A 17,013-nucleotide genomic window follows, 5' to 3' on the forward strand; every position below is an offset into this window, starting at 1 on the left:
ACCTGAAATGAGACTAAAGTAACTTACAAGTAACTATAGTAAGATATAGCAGCTTGTTCTAAGGGGGCGTTTACACGACAACGATCCAACAAAAACGGCACTTTTGTTCCGTTTTTGTTGGATCGTTTACACGATAACGTTCTGATTACGATCTGTGTTTACACAGTAACGGTGCACATCGAAAACGTGTAATGCTCTCGCTGAGCCTAGTTGGTGCTAGGTTCTATGAAACTTTGAAAGTGGGCATGTGTTTAAAAAAAAGTTGTACTTGAAGGCACGTGGATTTGCGTGAGAGAACACGCATTGTGTGCGTCTGATTAGGGCGCATGCAGTTGTAAAAAGTGGGATAACTTTGCCGAAAAACCTTGTTTGAGCTTTCACGGTGTCTGTAGCGGCCCGGACTGGAAGCTGTTTATTGTTTTTACCTTGGAATGGCCAACAGTCTGTTATTCCTATATCAATTTGATAATAGGAGTTCCCGCACGTCCCATATCCGTGTCCCCTGTCACCTTTTTCAGCAGTGAAAACAGTTTTATCCGTCGCTAACAAGTCGTAACCTGTTTTTCCGAGCCGCCTTCAAACGCAACATGAACGCTGAGACGCTTGCGCTGGGTTTACACCTGTGAGGCAGCGAAGGAGACCTGCTGCTGCTGCGCAGGTGTGTTAGAATCATGGCAGCAAACCAGCAAAACGTAAATAACTTGGCACAGTTTTCCCCCCGAACTAACCGACTGAGTTGAGTAAAGCTGTTGGATGCAGGGGATGATAGCTAAAAGATGACTAGCTAATATCAATACAGCACGTTAAGCTTGTTAACAAGTAGCCTGTAGGCTGCTGGTGTTGTTGTCTATGTTCAGCTACGTAGATTCATTTTGCCCCCCAAAATAAGTCGATGCCCCCCCTGTTAAACTCGTCTGGAGCCGGGCTGGTCCTGGTCCGTAGTTCTCTAGATAAGAGCGCTGAACAAGCAGCCGTGTATTTTGCCATCTGGGCGGTGCGGAGCGGTGAAGAGACGCTGAGGGAACCGAATCTGATGGGGAAACATAATACCAGCATTGTGAGTAGTTTCTTCTTCTTCTGTGGATTGTAGGAAGCAGCTATGTTTTGCGTCATACTATGCATGAGCTGGTCTGGAACCCGTTTTCAATCTGTGCCGTTGTTAGAGAAAACATTCGGTGGTTTCGTGTAAATGCACACTACAAACGCAACAAAACTCTTCCGTTTTCCCCCGAAATCGTTGTCGTGTAAACGGGGCCTAAGTCAATAATTCCTTAATATTGGTGAAAAACGTCTAGTTCCACTGGCGCCGTTACCTAGCAACGCCAGCCAAGCCCAGCCTGTTGCCTAGCAACCCAGGCTAGTTCCGCTGGCAGATTATTTACTACTATTTACATACTAGTTTGGTTTGCTTTTCTACTATTATATATGGTGCAGATCAAAGATACACTGCAAAAACACAAAATCTTACCAAGGAAATTTTTTTAATCTACTTTCTAGCAGACGTAACTCTAACAAGATGCAAGAGTTTGTTTTAAGTTATTCATTTCTTAACATTGATTTTAAAGAGTACTAATTCCACTGGCAGATTTTTTTTTTCACTTAACATGAAATTTTTACACAACAGAACCACGCTAAAAGTAATTACATTATGAGAATAAAATTATACTCCAACTTTATTCTCATAATAGAGTGATGAATGTTCACCTGAGCACTTTAGGCGAATAAAACAAGCAAAATAACCAGGAAAAAAAAAATCTAACCAAGTAGTTTTGCTCTAGTTTCTGGTGTAAATATATCAGTACATTTAAATAAGACAAAACTAACTTACAAGTAACTTTCCAGGAAAATACAGAAGCTTGTTTTAAGTAAATATTTCCTTAATTCTGATGGAAACGTTCCACTGGCAGATTATTTTACCTCTAGCAGGACATTTTTTCCAATATTATCATCAATATTAAGGATTATAAACATAAAATGAGCTCCTATGTCTTCATATCTAAATCATATCTATTTTTGAACACTTTTAGAACTTAATCTGATGTTGTTACACCAAAAATTACAACTATTTATCTTATAATTGTGAGGTTTTATGTCAGAATTATGACTTTTTATTGCATGTTTATTTATTTATTTTTCCTTTGGGCTCAATAAAGTATTTTTGATCTCGTATTTTTATCTCGTAATTATAACATTAATAGTCAAAGTACATTCTAACTGCTTTAATGTTATTTTAAAAAAGGTCAAAAATGAAATAACAAGCAAAAATTCATCAAGGAACAAAAATAACCATATAATTTTCTTGTTCTTGCGGATGTCTTGCAACGTAAGACATCCGCTTACGTTGCAAAAGGAGGCGGGACTTATGCTCTTCTGCTGCATGTGATTGGTGCGTGACGACAACGGAAGTTGTTGTTGCTTCTCTGCCGACCGTGTGCGTCTTTTAGCTCCATCATCTGAAGTATGGACCAGAATAATGGTAGGCGAATGTCAACGGAAAGACAATAAACAATAACTGAGGATTTATCTCTGCTTACAGCTCGTTTATTGTCACCATAACTGAATATATTTATGTATTAAAATGTAGCTGAATGGGGACTTTACTGAGCTGCTAGCTAAAGCTAACTGTAAAGGTTTCTCTTCTCGCTACCTTCTTAATGTAAAGTTGATAGTTTTTGCTGTATTCATTAGCTACGTTCATGCTAGTGTTCGTTAACCAGTGATTAATTGTTAAACTCTCGTTATATGTGCCATATATACAGTTTATTAATGGCGGCTGTCATTGATTATGTCTTTATTTCATGTGAGAGGGGAGTTTGGCCCAGGTTCGCCATGTTGTTTTGGTTCTGTCGGGAAAAGGAGGTGTTGGAAAGAGCACCATCACCACAGAGTTGGCTCTGGCTCTGAGGCATGCAGGCAAAAAGGCGAGTACTGCAGACACAGACCATCTCCTAAACTGGAAAAACTTCTGCGTTTGAAGAGTCCAAAATCTACTAGAAACATTTTTTTGTAAACAACTTGGAAGTTACTAAGTTTGAAATGTCCAAAATTTACTTGAAAGAAACTCAGAAATTTTGAGATCAATTGCTGACTTTAAAAAAAAAAAAAAAAAAGTAAACTTTCTAAGTTTGAAAAGTCAAAAAATGTACAGAAAAATACTCAGAAAATGTGAGATTAATTGAAGAAAATGTCAAGAAAATCTTGGAAATTTCTAGAAAATTTTCCACTTTTCAAAATCAGAGATTTCTTTGCTTTTGCTAGAAATTTTCAGAGTTCATTGTTTATTTCTGGGTTTTTATTATAAGCGCTGATGAACCTCCATGTTGTTCAGGTTGGGATTCTTGACGTTGACCTTTGTGGGCCCAGTATCCCCCGCATGCTGAGCGTCGGCCGACCGGAGGTGCATCAGTGCGACTCAGGATGGGTCCCAGTCTACACAGACGCTCAGAAGAGTCTGGCTCTGATGTCCATCGGTTTCCTGATGGAAGACCCGGATGAAGCCGTGGTGTGGAGAGGCCCGAAGAAAACCGGTACCATCAGATCAGACACAATGTTTTCAACGTTTCAAAATCAGAAATGTCCACATTTTCTTCTTAAAATCTTGCATTATGACCATCTAGCAAAACCTTATCAGCAAATCTGATTTCTGTGGGTCTAATAAAGTTTGATTCGACAACAAAATAATAAATCTGTGAGAAATTTTGGCAAATTTAGAGCAAAAATAAATTTTTCTTGGCGGCCATCTTGAATTTTTCAGTTGCTAACGGATTTTACCCATTAGCAAAATGCTAGTTACGCACACAGTATTTGTAATGCTAGTTTGTGTTTTACCTCATTTGAAATGTGTTTTTGTCCTCTAGATAATATGATCTTTGTAAACATGCAATGAAATAATTTCTTCTGAGTGGAGTAGGAATAAAAATACATAATTTGTTGGGTTTTTTTTAACACAGACGGATAAAATTAGGACAAATCGTTGTGTCATGATTTGCTGCCGAGTTCCTGGGCTGAGTGTTTCTCTTCCCGCCAGCTCTGATTGGCCAGTTTGTGTCGGATGTAGCGTGGGGGGAGCTGGACGTGCTGCTGGTCGACACGCCGCCGGGAACGTCGGACGAGCATTTGGCCGTGCTGGAAAACCTTAAAAAGCATAAAGTGGACGGAGCCGTTTTGGTCACCACTCCTCAGGTAGAAATTAAACCAAGTTTCACGCCAATGAAGTGGAAAGAAGCCAGAATTTCATTATTTCGTATCGTTTCCACTGGTCTTTGCAGCCGTTTCCTTTCTGTTTGGATTCCAGTGATGAAAACAAATGTTGGAAATGCTTTACATGTTGTTTCCCTTCCTGTTTTGGTTGCAGGCCGTGTCTACAGGGGATGTGAGGAGAGAAATCACTTTCTGTAAGAAAACCGGAGTTCGGATCCTGGGAATTGTAGAAAACATGAGCGGCTTTGTTTGCCCTCACTGCTCCGTAAGTAATCCTGGTTAATAAACCATAATTACACGACTCTGATCAGTAGTTTACATAATAAGTCACATAAATATTGGAATATGGAAAAGCTGGAATGTGTGTTGATAAAATGGTGCTTATTTGCTACAGGAATGCAGCAACATTTTCTCAAAGGGTGGCGGTGAAGAACTGGCCAAACTGACCGGATCCGTGTTTCTAGGTGGGTCAGATAGAATTCAGCTGCTTGTAGTTTCAACCAACAGCCACAAGATGGCGACAGAAACCCTGCAGTCTAACGTGCATGCTGTTAAAATGGTTGATCACGTTCAGGTGCAGCAAGAAGCTTTTAGTTAAGGCCTGAATTATTAGCCACACAAAACTCGTAATTTTGCCATGGAAATGATAATAAATTACATTTATAGTTTTACTGTTTCCAGAAGAACAAAGTTTGATCAGATTTTATTGTTGTGGCAATTCACTAATCAAACATGAATTTTGTTTCTTGCTGGTTTTCTGAAAAGAAAAAAGTATTTATTCCCAGGTTTTTTCTTCTTTTTTTTAAAGTTGCTGGATTTGTCACTGGTTGCTTTGTTGAAAAGGAAAATCCTCCATCAATCGTTTCTCATTCATCCAGACATTTTGTACGAAGCAGAGCGTAGAACAACCGTCTGGTTTTACCAATAATTTGGTCATTCTTTAAATTTACCAAGTCAATATACACTGCTCAAAAAAAATAAAGGGAACACTTAAACACAATATAACGCCAAGTAAATCAAACTTCTGTGAAATCAAACTGTCCACTTAGGAAGCAACACTGATTGTCATTGACAATCAATTTCACCTGCTGTTGTGCAAATGGAATAAACAGATGGAAATTATTGGCAATTATATTTCATTCATTCAGATCTAGGATGTTATTTGAGTGTTCCCTTTATTTTTTTGAGCAGTATATTTTACATCAGTAAAATATGTGGATCAAACTCTGGAGATTCTGTTTTTGTTCATCAAGACATTTAGTTTGTGATTTAATTTGGACCTCAACTGTAAGCAAAATGAAATTACACTGATCAGTAGATGAGTTTCATGATGCCAACAGTTTAACTTAAAGTCTCCTGATGGTTTGACTCTGGTGCTCTGGTTCTGACGGATGTTGTGGTTTCAGGTTCGGTACCGTTGGATCCGCTCCTCAGCGCCAGCATAGAGGAAGGCAAAGACTTCGCACAGTCATTTCCTGACAGCTCCACATTCAGCGCCATCAGCACAATTTCTCAAACGTTACTCAACAGCCTCCAAACGGACTGATTTATTCTGAATTCAAATATTTGTATTGTTGGACTCATTTCTCTTGTATATCTTACATAAATCTATTGATCACATAAATCTGGGTGTTTCTTTTCCTTTAAATCAGTTCTGCTTCCTGTTTTTGGTGCTCAAGCAGCAAAGCGTCAGAATGAAACTGGAAAATAAACGCAGAAACCGAAGACATTTGTGTTTGGAAGTCAGTCAAAAGTTGGAATCTTTAATTGAGAAACTGATACATCCAGAGCTTGTACAGGATTATTGATGGACAGCAGGTCTAGTTCCAGAAAATACGCCCCAGATTTAAAAAAAAATTTAAAAAAATTGCATAACTTTAAAGCTAATCACGTCAGATTTTTTATTTTTTTTTTAAATACGTATTTTTTTAAATACGTCTTGATCCGGATGAAATCTGAGCAAGAAAACACTGAATCCTATGTGGGTTTTTGTTGTTTTAGCGCCTGGAATGGACGAACAGCCACAGATGAGGTGAGAAAGTCGTGAAAAATGAGCTGGAATGTGGAAACTACAGCGGCGAGACCCGACATCTTTAATGCAAACAGCAGCAGCACTACGAGGAAAAAACACCGACGCTTAAAAAAACAAAAAAAAAAACAGAAAAGTTCGTAAAGCTACACGCCACCAGCGACAGACTAAAGGCAATCTGAATCAAAAAAAAGAGGAAATCCAACCACTTAACCACGATTAACCCACAGTGCATTAAATCTAGTGATATTTATATATGTATAATATCTTGGACAATTAAGACTTTTGCTGCATCTCAACAGTTCAATGAACACATCATTATAAATAAAAATCGGCAGAACAAAAATCTCAAGTCCATACATGTTTTTTACAAACAGATCCTCATGATTATTATTTTAATCTTAATATTACAGCTCCCAGGTCGATGTGGGGGAAAGCAGAGCCGCCTCTGAAGAAAGTGGAGGGAGGAAACGAGTCTTTATCCGACGATTTCTATTCTTTTTCTTTAAACACACACGCACACACAAGACAGACAAATCACTACATTGCGCATTTACAAGTTGACTATCAAATCGGCACGACTGTACACATTGCTGAGAAAAGATCGTATTTATGGAGCCGGTATTTCATTTCCCCCATATTTTCTCTATTTTTTTTTTACACTTTTTTCCCCTCCAGCAGCAACTTTTAAAGGACCGACGCAGCGGCTTCGTGTTACTTCGTGGAGAGGATGAGGGCGACGATGAGCCCGTACAGACCCAGCACCTCGGCGAAAATCAGGATGAGGATCATGCCCACGAAAAGCCGGGGCTGCTGGGCCGTTCCCCGCACACCGGCGTCGCCCACGATGCCGATGGCGAAGCCCGCCGCCAGGCCGCTCAGGCCCACGCTCAGCCCGGCGCCCAGGTGGAGGAAACTCCTGCGCACACAAACAACCGGCAGAAACGGTGACTACAACAAATCGATGGAGATTAAAGAAGCTGTTAGACCAGAGGAGTAAAGGAATAAAGCAAACATTTAATTAATAGCAAATATCTGACAGAGTATTTAGTATATAAAAATGAAAAAGTAAAATTGAAGGAATAAAGTTGAAATATGAGAAGTCGTAGCATTACGATTTTGTACAATAAAGTCGTGATTATGAGAAATTAATCTTTTTTAGAAGTCGTATGAGAATAAACAACCATTATAGTCGTAATGAGAAATTAACTTTTTTTTTTAAAAATAATCAAATTTCGAAATGTTCCGAGAATATTGTGGAATTATTATTGTACGAATAACATGAGCAACATAATCCAGTTACGTTAGCTGCGATGTTCGCAGCGTCAAATTACGAAAACATTGAAATACAAACGCAACGTAGAAATACAAAAACGTCAAAATGCTAGAAATGAATTTTTTTAAATAGTTATATTTTGAGAAGTCGTTTGAAAATAGTCATACAAAAATAAAGTTGACATTATGACTATATTATAATTATTCCATCATACTTTTCTAAAAAAAAAAAAAATTTTAAGAAAAAAAATAATTTGACTAAAACTGATTAGGAATTTTTTATTTTTTAACTTTAAGCCTAATCGCTCAGCTTTACATGAAATGTGATAAATATATTAACAGGAAAAGGCTGAGTTAGACTTGTACTATAAATATGAAATGAAAAACATAAGCGTTTCATATCAGCTGATATAATTATTGATTAGTTTTTTGTTTTAAATATCTAAAATACTTCTAAACTAGTATCAGAACCGTTCCTGTTTAATCCAATTTTCTCTCCACGTTTTTTTTTTTATATTTTTAGCAGTTTTGAAGCAAAGTGGGGAAACTTGAAACTGCCCCAGTTACTCAGCAGGTCGTTGCTAGGCAACCAAAGCTGGGGGGGAACTTGAAACTGCTTCTTACCCAGCATGTCGTTGCTAGGCAACCAGAGTGCGTTAGTCGATTCCACCAACCTGGAATATTCTACATGTTGAATATGCTACCAGATGCATCATCTATTGCGATATATACAGTTATTGATTTATTGGTGATGAGAACATTATTGTAAAACGTATCTAAACATAAAGCTTACTTGTAAAGAGTGATTTTTTCTGAGAGGTTGTTGGCGATCAGCACTGCTACTACCAGGCCGTAGATGGCTATGATACCAGCCATGACCACGGGGATGATGGACTTCATGATGAGCTCCGGCCGCATCACAGACATGGCGGCGATGCCCGTGCCGCTCTTAGCCGTGCCGTAGGCCGCTCCCAAGGCTGGAATGTCACAAAAAAACAAAAACAAACGCAGGCTAACGGGTTAGCATCAGAGAGGCTAGCAGACGACAGAAACAGTGAAGCGCAGCTGGAAAATAAAGCAGAAGTGGAACGACTGCTACAGATTCTGTTCCTCCAAATAAAAACCTGGGGTATTTCACCTTCAGTCAAAAGGAAACTAAAATCAGCTTTTTAAGAGGGATGGCCATCAAAAGAGGAAGAAGCAGCTTCATAAGCTGACAGAAAATGGAAAACACACACAGGAGCAATCAGCCACCATATGAAGCAGATAAACGGCCATTAACGGCCGATTCAACAAGAACCTGCAGGTGAATCAATATTATTCTGATTAATCCAGGTTGAAAAATCGCCATGTTCTGCCAATTTCTCATTTAACCACTTAATATTTTTTTTATACAATATTAAAAGCACAATAAAATATCCAAATGAACAATTTATAATAAATATTTTATTGCCTAAAAAGCAAAAACAGAGTCCTTTAGTGAATTTGAAGCTAAACTTTGACACTTGATGCTTTTTGGCTAAAACATATTTACAGACAAAATGTTTTTATTTTATTTTAAACATAAAAAGTGTACTACTTTATTTTTTTTCTTAATTATTGGTCTGTATGTTTATTCAGCAATTGGCTGGAAAAAAAAAACTCAACAAATTGGTTGTATTTATCAGTTTGTGGCTATTTTGATGACTTTTTCTGGCATTTCTTTCCACAGGAGTTCCCATGAAATTAACATTTAATTCTAATATGACTATTTTCATAATTAAAAATATAAATCTTACACTGGCCACGTTGATCTGAATTAAAAAACTAATTTTTTTTAAAAAGTTGCTTTTTTCCCCCAACTGAAATAAAAATCTGGATTTTCCAAAAATTCAATTACCCGCCCTTCCTGCAGGTGGCAGTGTTTCTTACTTTTACTACCCTGCTGTCCCTTTAGTTGCGGTCCAGTTAAAGTCTGATGGAGGAACAAAAAGTTGCATTTGTCGTCGCACATAAACGCAGACGACATGAGAGCCGAGATAATTACTAAAAAAATAAATAAATAAATTTCCTTGGCAATATTTCTGATGTGGCGTCACAAAATTAGTGATTTTAATTGTGCAAAACATAAATAAGTAAAAGTGAAATTTTACAGGAACTGACAGATATTGAGGGGGGGGAAAAAGTTTAATTTCTTCATTTTTTCTGCAGCTTTTTAACCTTTGGTGACCTTCTGAGCAGGATTTTGAGAAAACGACCTCCTCTGCTCCACAAAGACAAAATGACGCTGATTAAATCTGAAACAGATTTCCCAGCCGGAAGCGTTCCTGCACTGGGAGTTTCTCCTGCCAACTACAGCAGGCTGTTCAGCCGCCATGTTGCCTCCATCTCCCCTGACGCTTCGCCACACCGACGCCATCAGAAGGTTAAACCGGCCCCGTCTGACTGAAGCCGTCAGTCAGAGCGCAACGTTTAGCAAACCAAAACAGAGGAACAGTCCGACTCTGTTAACCGAGCCTGAAATAAAAACAACGGCATGTTCAAAAGACGCAGGAGTTGCTAATAATCAGATTAAATATCGCCTTAAATGTTTGGCTGGATTAGGAAGATTCTGTGGAGGCAAAACCACTGGATTGTAATCCTAATCCTCCTCCTCGCTCCCCACCGGAGCGTTTGGGAGACGGGACGCCCCATGACGTCTGATGACATCAGAGCAGGAAGTGCCTCCAGCAAAAGGGTGAAAATAAAATCACCAATTACAGCAGGAGGGTCTCTGAGTTAGAGAGAAAAACCAGATGTGGTTTTTACCAAATTACAGCGTAGAGGTGGACCAAACGGAAAAGACAGAACATTTTTAATGCAGTCTTTAAAAATGTGCAGTGTGAAAACATAAATTACAGGAACAACGGCGAACTGGGGCCATTGCACATAGAACAACAACATTCCCACCAAAAAACAAAAAAAAGAGAAAAGGAAAAAAGGAACTCAAATGGTTTAGAATAAAAAAGTGGAAATTTGAGCTTCAAAAGTTGGAAGTTTTCCAAAAAGAACATAAAAATATCAGAAATGTACTAAACAAAATTCAAACTTTGTTTAAAAAAACTGAACTGTAAAAGGAGCTTTTTGGATTAATTGTTTTCAATTTACAAAAATGACAGAAAGTAAATAAGATGCTACTGAAAATGTTTAAGTTTGTTATATGAAGCCGAGATTCACACATTTAAATCAGGACAAGTGAAACATCAATCTGTGAACTTTTCCCTTTAGCAGGAAATGCAACACGTCACCACCTGCCAACGCAGCCTAGCTTTTTCTTTTTTACCGTTTTTGTGATGTGAATGTTTCCACTCGGCAGGATCTTTCCACCTGAATCCCAAACCGAGAATCAACACATTCCCATCCCTTCTTTCTGCAAAACTAATCCTCTAAAACGATCGACAATTACTGGAAAAAGGCAAAAGACCATTTAAAATCAACTGGTTGATCATTTATTAGTGGTGAGTAGTGGTGTGCAATGCTGCATATTTTAGTAACAACCAACCAATCATCATTATTTGGGTTTAAAATATAAAACTTATCAATTTTAGGTTAAAACTTAGGACAGAATTTGGACAAATTTAGATTCCTACAAAATGTTTTAATGACATACTCGCACGATAAACAGATTTAGTGTAAATCAAACCAAAATTTCTTGAACTGGGAAAACTGAAACTAAAGTATTGATCTTATCGCTCATTGATCCGATACTAGCATTTTGGATCAATAAGTTTAATATATTTTTTAAAGACAAAAGGTTTTTTTTTCTGATTTTTCTTTTTGATGCATCAACCAAAATCATTTTGATGCACTTTGACTTTAATATAATAAGCATTTATAGGAATTATTGTATTTTTTTTGGTCCATTTCAGAAGACGTGCATCTGGTCCGTTAAACAAAGAAGAAGAAAAAACGTCCTTCATGAAAGCTTGAAGTTAGCAAAGTTTGATTTTATATCAATTAATATCTTAAGTTACATCATAAGAAGTTTTCTACCAATTGTCTGAATTCAAATTCAAATTTCACCCATAATACAAGAAAAAATAATCATATTCTGACAGCTGATAATGAGAAACATTAGCATGAAAATTAGCTTCTGCCTCACTTTTAAATGGAAAACTAGGAAATAAAACCATAAAACCACCAAGCTTTGAAGTCCATTCAAAGTGAGACTTCTTTATACGTTTGATATATTTTTTAAAAACCAGAATTTTTTTTTCTGAACACATCCACTTCCGATTTATAAATGTAAAAGTTTAAAGGTGTATTTCAATGGATCACTAGCCAGATGGCCCAGTCAGAAGTTTCATCATGTGATAATCATGTGACTTCGTCATTCCTTTGAGGAATAGGAAGTCAGCCAGCTGATCACGGTTTCACACTGATATTTAAACTATAAAATAGCTTTTTTAAAAGCTTTGTTTAAAAAAAATAGCTATATCAGCATGAAATTAAAGTTACACCTTCATGTTTACTAAATGGTTTACGCAGCGATTGACTCACACAGCTTACGTGGGATGGCGTGGACTCGATCTTTAATGCATTTGCTTTATGATCTCAACTTTTAACATTGCTTAAGCATCAACTTTGCAACACTTTTTAATTATTGTTAATGAATTGGTAAAGTGTAAACGGCAGAAAATAGCAATTAGCTTAATAAGCTATTAATGCACCAACCACACGATTAAATTTAAGGAGAAACAAATTAAAGTTTGCCGTCAAATATACATTTAAAGTGTTTTTTGTACGTGTAATATTATAATTATATAACTCCTGTTTTGTCCTTTCGCTTTGAGAGAGTAATTTAAGTGAGGCTAGCGTCAATGCTAACTCACACAGCTAACACCAGCTAGTTAACAAGCCTTAGCTCGTTATATCTAGCTGTGGTTAAGAAGTGAAAGCAAATGAACCCAATAAATGCAAATAGGGCGGTTTAAAAAAATCATTTTAAATCCCTTTCTGCCTTACAGCGAGGACAAATTACAGCTAACTATTAGCAATGAATCGCTAGCATTCCGAATAGCTAAATGAGCTTTAAGAAGAGCACCGCGGCTAGCAAATGACACCACATGGGATTTAAGCTCATTTATCTGTAAATACAAACAGACACGTGAGTGACAAACATTAAAAATCAATTTAAATAGAGTGTTACTTACCGCTGAACACCATAGCCGCGGAGGCTCCCATCACTGCGAAGAACGGTGAGTACTCTGGGATTTCGCTCGACATCCTGTCTCACTAAATAACGTATAAAAAATAAAGCAAATGTACAAAAAAATAATAACAATTAGCGGTTAACCAAAAGAGGAAAGGCGCACTTTACAGGAGGCAATAGAAAAGGCCACGGGCTTGGGAAGCAACGCCGGGTAAACCAGGAACCGTCTAATAGCCTAACTACCAGTGTAAACGGGAGAGTCACGACTCCTGAGATAAATAGCCGGCGCAGCAGCACAAAATGGCGAAGCGGAAAGGATCACCTGACTGACCGAAGGGATGGAAACTTTCAATTCACTCGGCGACGGAGGGGGGTTACGGCAAACTTTTATATTAAACACTGCGACGTAGACAATATGTACAAATCTTAAGTAATATTTAAATGTTAGAAATAAATATATGTATTCGATGTTGCGTTTAAATGTGTTGCTTATTTTCATTGTAGTTGTCAAAGGTTCACCCCCCCCATCAGGCGTCCATTTGGTTTGCTCCGTGACAGGCTTTCCCGTTGATACTTATGCGATATTAATTGCAAATGCGGGAAAACCGTGTAAATCTAGAAAGTCACACATATTTTCTTAAGTGTCTGCCTAAAATTTATTGATGTTTTTCTTCAAATAATTATTAACATTTTAGCTAATGACGTCAGTGAGGCAAACTCTACTGTGGGAGATCCAGTGCTGGTCCAGGACACTGTTGACCATGGTAGGTATTGAAGAAACTTTAGTACTTGACTGGTTCCAATTTTACCTAAAGAACAAGGATTTCTTTGTGTCAATAGGTAACTTCTCATCAGAGCTAACAGAAATCACATGTGGGGTTCCACAAGGTTCCAGCTTTGGCTCCCTGTTATTTAATATTAGCTTGCTCCCACAGGTTCAGATAGCAACAAATAATACAATAGCTTCTGTTACCACTTAATTAAAACATGAAAAATATATTATGTCATAAATAAAAAACTAGATTTTCAGAGTGCACAAAATCATTATCATTTAATAATTTGCTAATTTAGTCAGTATGTGATGTGTGACAGCATAATGACTATTTTAATAGTGAGTGATTGGGGGCTAAAGTGGCCCCGTAGACACTGCTGCACAAGAAGAATAAAATTATGAATAAAATGTTAATTTGATTAATCGCATTTTTCTGTTTTACTTCCAAAAGTCCTGAGCCGGGAACTTTGCGTTGTGTTTCAAGCAACAAGCAACATCGGCAAACGACGACGACGACACGTCTCTTGGCCCAGTGGGGTTAATTTCTGCTAAAATAAAAACAATTATAAAGACCATTTTTGTGTTCATGTTGTGCTATTAGCAGTTAGCCTATTAGTGAAGCAATTCAAGCCTGAAATAGCATCTCAATGCTCAGACATGGTAATTAAAGGTGCAGTAGATAATTTTTATAAAAATGTTTATTACATATTTGTTAAAACTGCATGAGACAGATAATCTGTGAAAATATCAAGCTTCACCTCCTCCCTTTAGTTTCTATTGCCGTCTGAAGAAATGGCAAAACAACCAATCAGAGCCAGCGGGAGGGTCTCAGCGCTGCCAATCACTCTTGTGTACTTGGTGTTAAATATGCTAATAGTGGAGAAACAGGAAAACCGTTTACTTGCAATTGTCTGTGGCTATGCTAACTAGCATTCATAACAGTCTATGCTAGTTGTGGTTGATCAGAGCCATGGGGTGATTGACAGCGCAAAGACCCGCCTCCTGGCTCTGATTGGTTATCACTGGGAAAAGGCAGAGGAGCTCAAATTTTTTCACAAATTATCTGCCTCATACCAAACATGGGAACAGTTTCAGCAAATGCGTAAAAAAATATATTTTGATAAAAGTTACAGGCTGCAGCTTTAATAAAGTCCCACCACTTATTAAAAGGCCAAAATAATTTTACCATTTAAGTATTTAATCATAATCAGTAAAAACATTCAAATAATTATGGAGTTCTTGATTTTGGTGCTTCTGGCCCTCCGTATTTATCACCCTGCTTCAGAGGGAGTTTCACCGTCAGCTGTGACATGCAGCGATGTGGCGTGTGAGCCCGTAGGTGGGATGGCTGCAGCTTCCAGCTCTGGCTTTACACAGAGAGAGAGGAACAGGGGACCAGGCAGGCCGGGCTCCCCCAGATGAAGACAGAGTTGACGTGTGCAGTTCTTCCTCCTCCATGATGTTTCTGCCCATAGATCTGGGTAAAGCCCCGCCACTCGTGATGCAGCGTCTACATGCATCACCTCCAGCCTCCTTCCTCTTTGACACAAACATTTCCACAACCGCTGAGGCTGAATTATGAAACAGAGGAGATGCACCAATAGCAAGGTCACAGCCAGGAGGATCACGCTCGTATTTTTCTCTTTCTCCGAGTTCGATTGATTCAAAATTAGCAGCGAGGATGAGAAAACCCTGTGTAACCAGCTCATGTAACAGCATGGAGTAACATGATAACCCTGGTAGTGAATCGTTTCCTGTTTGCTTTGGGGGAATCCGCGTGTTGTTGATGAATGACCCATTTCAGCTGTTTTTTCAATGTCTTTCTAAAATCTTTAAAATGTCAAAACAGGAAATGACTTGTATTTTTTTCATCTGAGCTCTTTTGTAAACTTGCAGTCAAAAATTGACATCAGTAATTTGCGTCATAAGAGTCATTTTTCACAGCTTATTCATTTATAAATGTCAGAATTTCAACTAAATATTTAACTAGAAAGCTAATTTTTAGTTTAAACTAAATATTTAACTAAGAAGCTAAATATTTATCTCAACTAAATGCCTATTTTTAAGCATGCTACATATTTAGCTGAGCTAACTATTCAATTAGCTAAACATTTATCCTGAAGTTAAATATGCAGCTTTAAAACAAATACTTAGTTAGCAAGCTAAACATTTAGCTTGTTAGCTAACAATGTAGTTTTTAACAAGCTAAGTATTTAACTTTAAACAATTAATGTTAAACTATATACATGAAGCTAAATATCTGTCTTGCTAACTAAGACAGATAGTTAGCAAGACAGATCTAATCTAAATATTTAGATTAAACAAAAAATTTAGATATTTAACTAATTATTTAATTTGAAACATTTTTATAAATCAATGGTGAAAACATGGCTAAACTAAATAACTCATAACTTTCCAAAAGAAACCCCACATTTTACAAAGAAATCAACCAGATCAAATAATTAGCTTATTGTAATGAACATTTCTGTAAGGAAAAGCTGCTCCAGTCCAGTGAGGGGTGGGGAAGTCAGAGGAAAACCCTCAGTGCGTTGACTTAAACACTTAAGCATCTTAGTGCTGCAGGCAGGAAAGCAGGTTTTCAGTCGATGCGCCAGACCAACACCCAAAGGAGCTGCTAAAAATAGCCGCGCATGCGCGATTAGCGGCGTGAATCCTTGAATGAGCAGCGCTGGCCCAGTGAACAGTCGCTGCAGAGGGGATTACATTACAACACCTCTTTGTTACTCGAGATGCAGACACGTTAAACGCTGAAATGCTTTCGTTGTAAATAAATTGATTTTGTTTTCAAAGAACCGACATCGGGGGCTGCACAGTGGTGCAGTTGGTAGAGCTGTTGCCTTGCAGCAAGAAGGTTCTGGGTTCGATTCCCGGCCCCGGTCTTTCTGCATGGAGTTTGCATGTTCTCCCTGTGCATGGTGGGTTTTCTCCAGGTACTCCGGTTTCCTCCCACAGTCCAAAAACATGACTGTCAGGTTAATTGGTCTGTCCAAATTGCCCCTAGATGCGAGTGTGTGTGTGCATGGTTGTGTGTCTCTGTGTTGCCCTGTGACAGACTGGCGACCTGTCCAGGTGACCTGTCCAGGTGACCCTGCCTCTCGCCCGGCATGCTAGCTGGAGAGGCAGCAGCAACCCTCCCGACCCCACTGAGGGACAAGGGTGAAAGAAAATGGATGGAAGTACCGACATCGCTTGTTTTCAGGCTGCCCCGCTAAAAACAATATCCATTTCCCCGTTTCCAGAGGTACAAGCACAAACTTCAGTGCATCGAAAACAGGAAGGTTTTTACACACACTTTAAGAATATGAATCATTTTCACCAAATGTTTTCCAGTCATGCAGATCACTGTCAGCTTCCACCAAACAAAAATAGAGAATGAAAACCACGTCTGAGTCAATCAGAAGCAGCTTTGGGCTAAAGATTTAGCATCTATGAAGACAGAAATGCTGCAGTTTCACTGGGATTAGAACATACAACTGTTGCATCAGAACATATACAAAAGAATGGGACATTTTTATTTTAATTATTTCTCTACATTTTGTTTTTTTT

The 17,013-nt window shown here is 38.1% G+C and overlaps 2 protein-coding genes across 3 annotated transcripts; one reads left to right on the forward strand and one right to left on the reverse strand.

Moving 5' to 3' along the window:
* Positions 1-2,326: 2,326 nt before the first annotated feature.
* Positions 2,327-5,824, forward strand: nubp2 (nucleotide binding protein 2 (MinD homolog, E. coli)). Its single transcript, XM_008436394.3, has 7 exons — positions 2,327-2,476; positions 2,806-2,921; positions 3,329-3,527; positions 4,028-4,182; positions 4,355-4,465; positions 4,595-4,664; positions 5,607-5,824. The coding sequence occupies exons 1-7, from the start codon at positions 2,461-2,463 to the stop codon at positions 5,744-5,746; spliced, it is 807 nt and encodes a 268-aa protein (XP_008434616.1). The 5' UTR covers positions 2,327-2,460; the 3' UTR covers positions 5,747-5,824.
* Positions 5,825-5,929: 105 nt separating this feature from the next.
* atp6v0cb (ATPase H+ transporting V0 subunit cb) lies at positions 5,930-12,990 on the reverse strand. Of its 2 annotated transcripts, none has more exons than XM_017301690.2 (4): positions 12,843-12,990; positions 12,676-12,757; positions 8,298-8,481; positions 5,930-7,148 (listed from the first exon to the last, which is right to left on the reverse strand). In XM_017301690.2, the coding sequence occupies exons 2-4, from the start codon at positions 12,746-12,748 to the stop codon at positions 6,944-6,946; spliced, it is 462 nt and encodes a 153-aa protein (XP_017157179.1). In that variant the 5' UTR covers positions 12,749-12,757; positions 12,843-12,990; the 3' UTR covers positions 5,930-6,943. The 2 variants fall into 2 exon arrangements, with proteins under 2 accessions (XP_017157179.1, XP_081457126.1); XM_081601000.1 differs by having other exon boundaries at positions 12,838-12,984.
* Between the last annotated feature and the right edge of the window lie 4,023 nt (positions 12,991-17,013).

The sequence above is a fragment of the Poecilia reticulata genome, chromosome 19, assembly GCF_904066995.2.
Source record: "Poecilia reticulata chromosome 19, P_reticulata-male-v2, whole genome shotgun sequence".
NCBI lineage: Eukaryota > Metazoa > Chordata > Actinopteri > Cyprinodontiformes > Poeciliidae > Poecilia > Poecilia reticulata.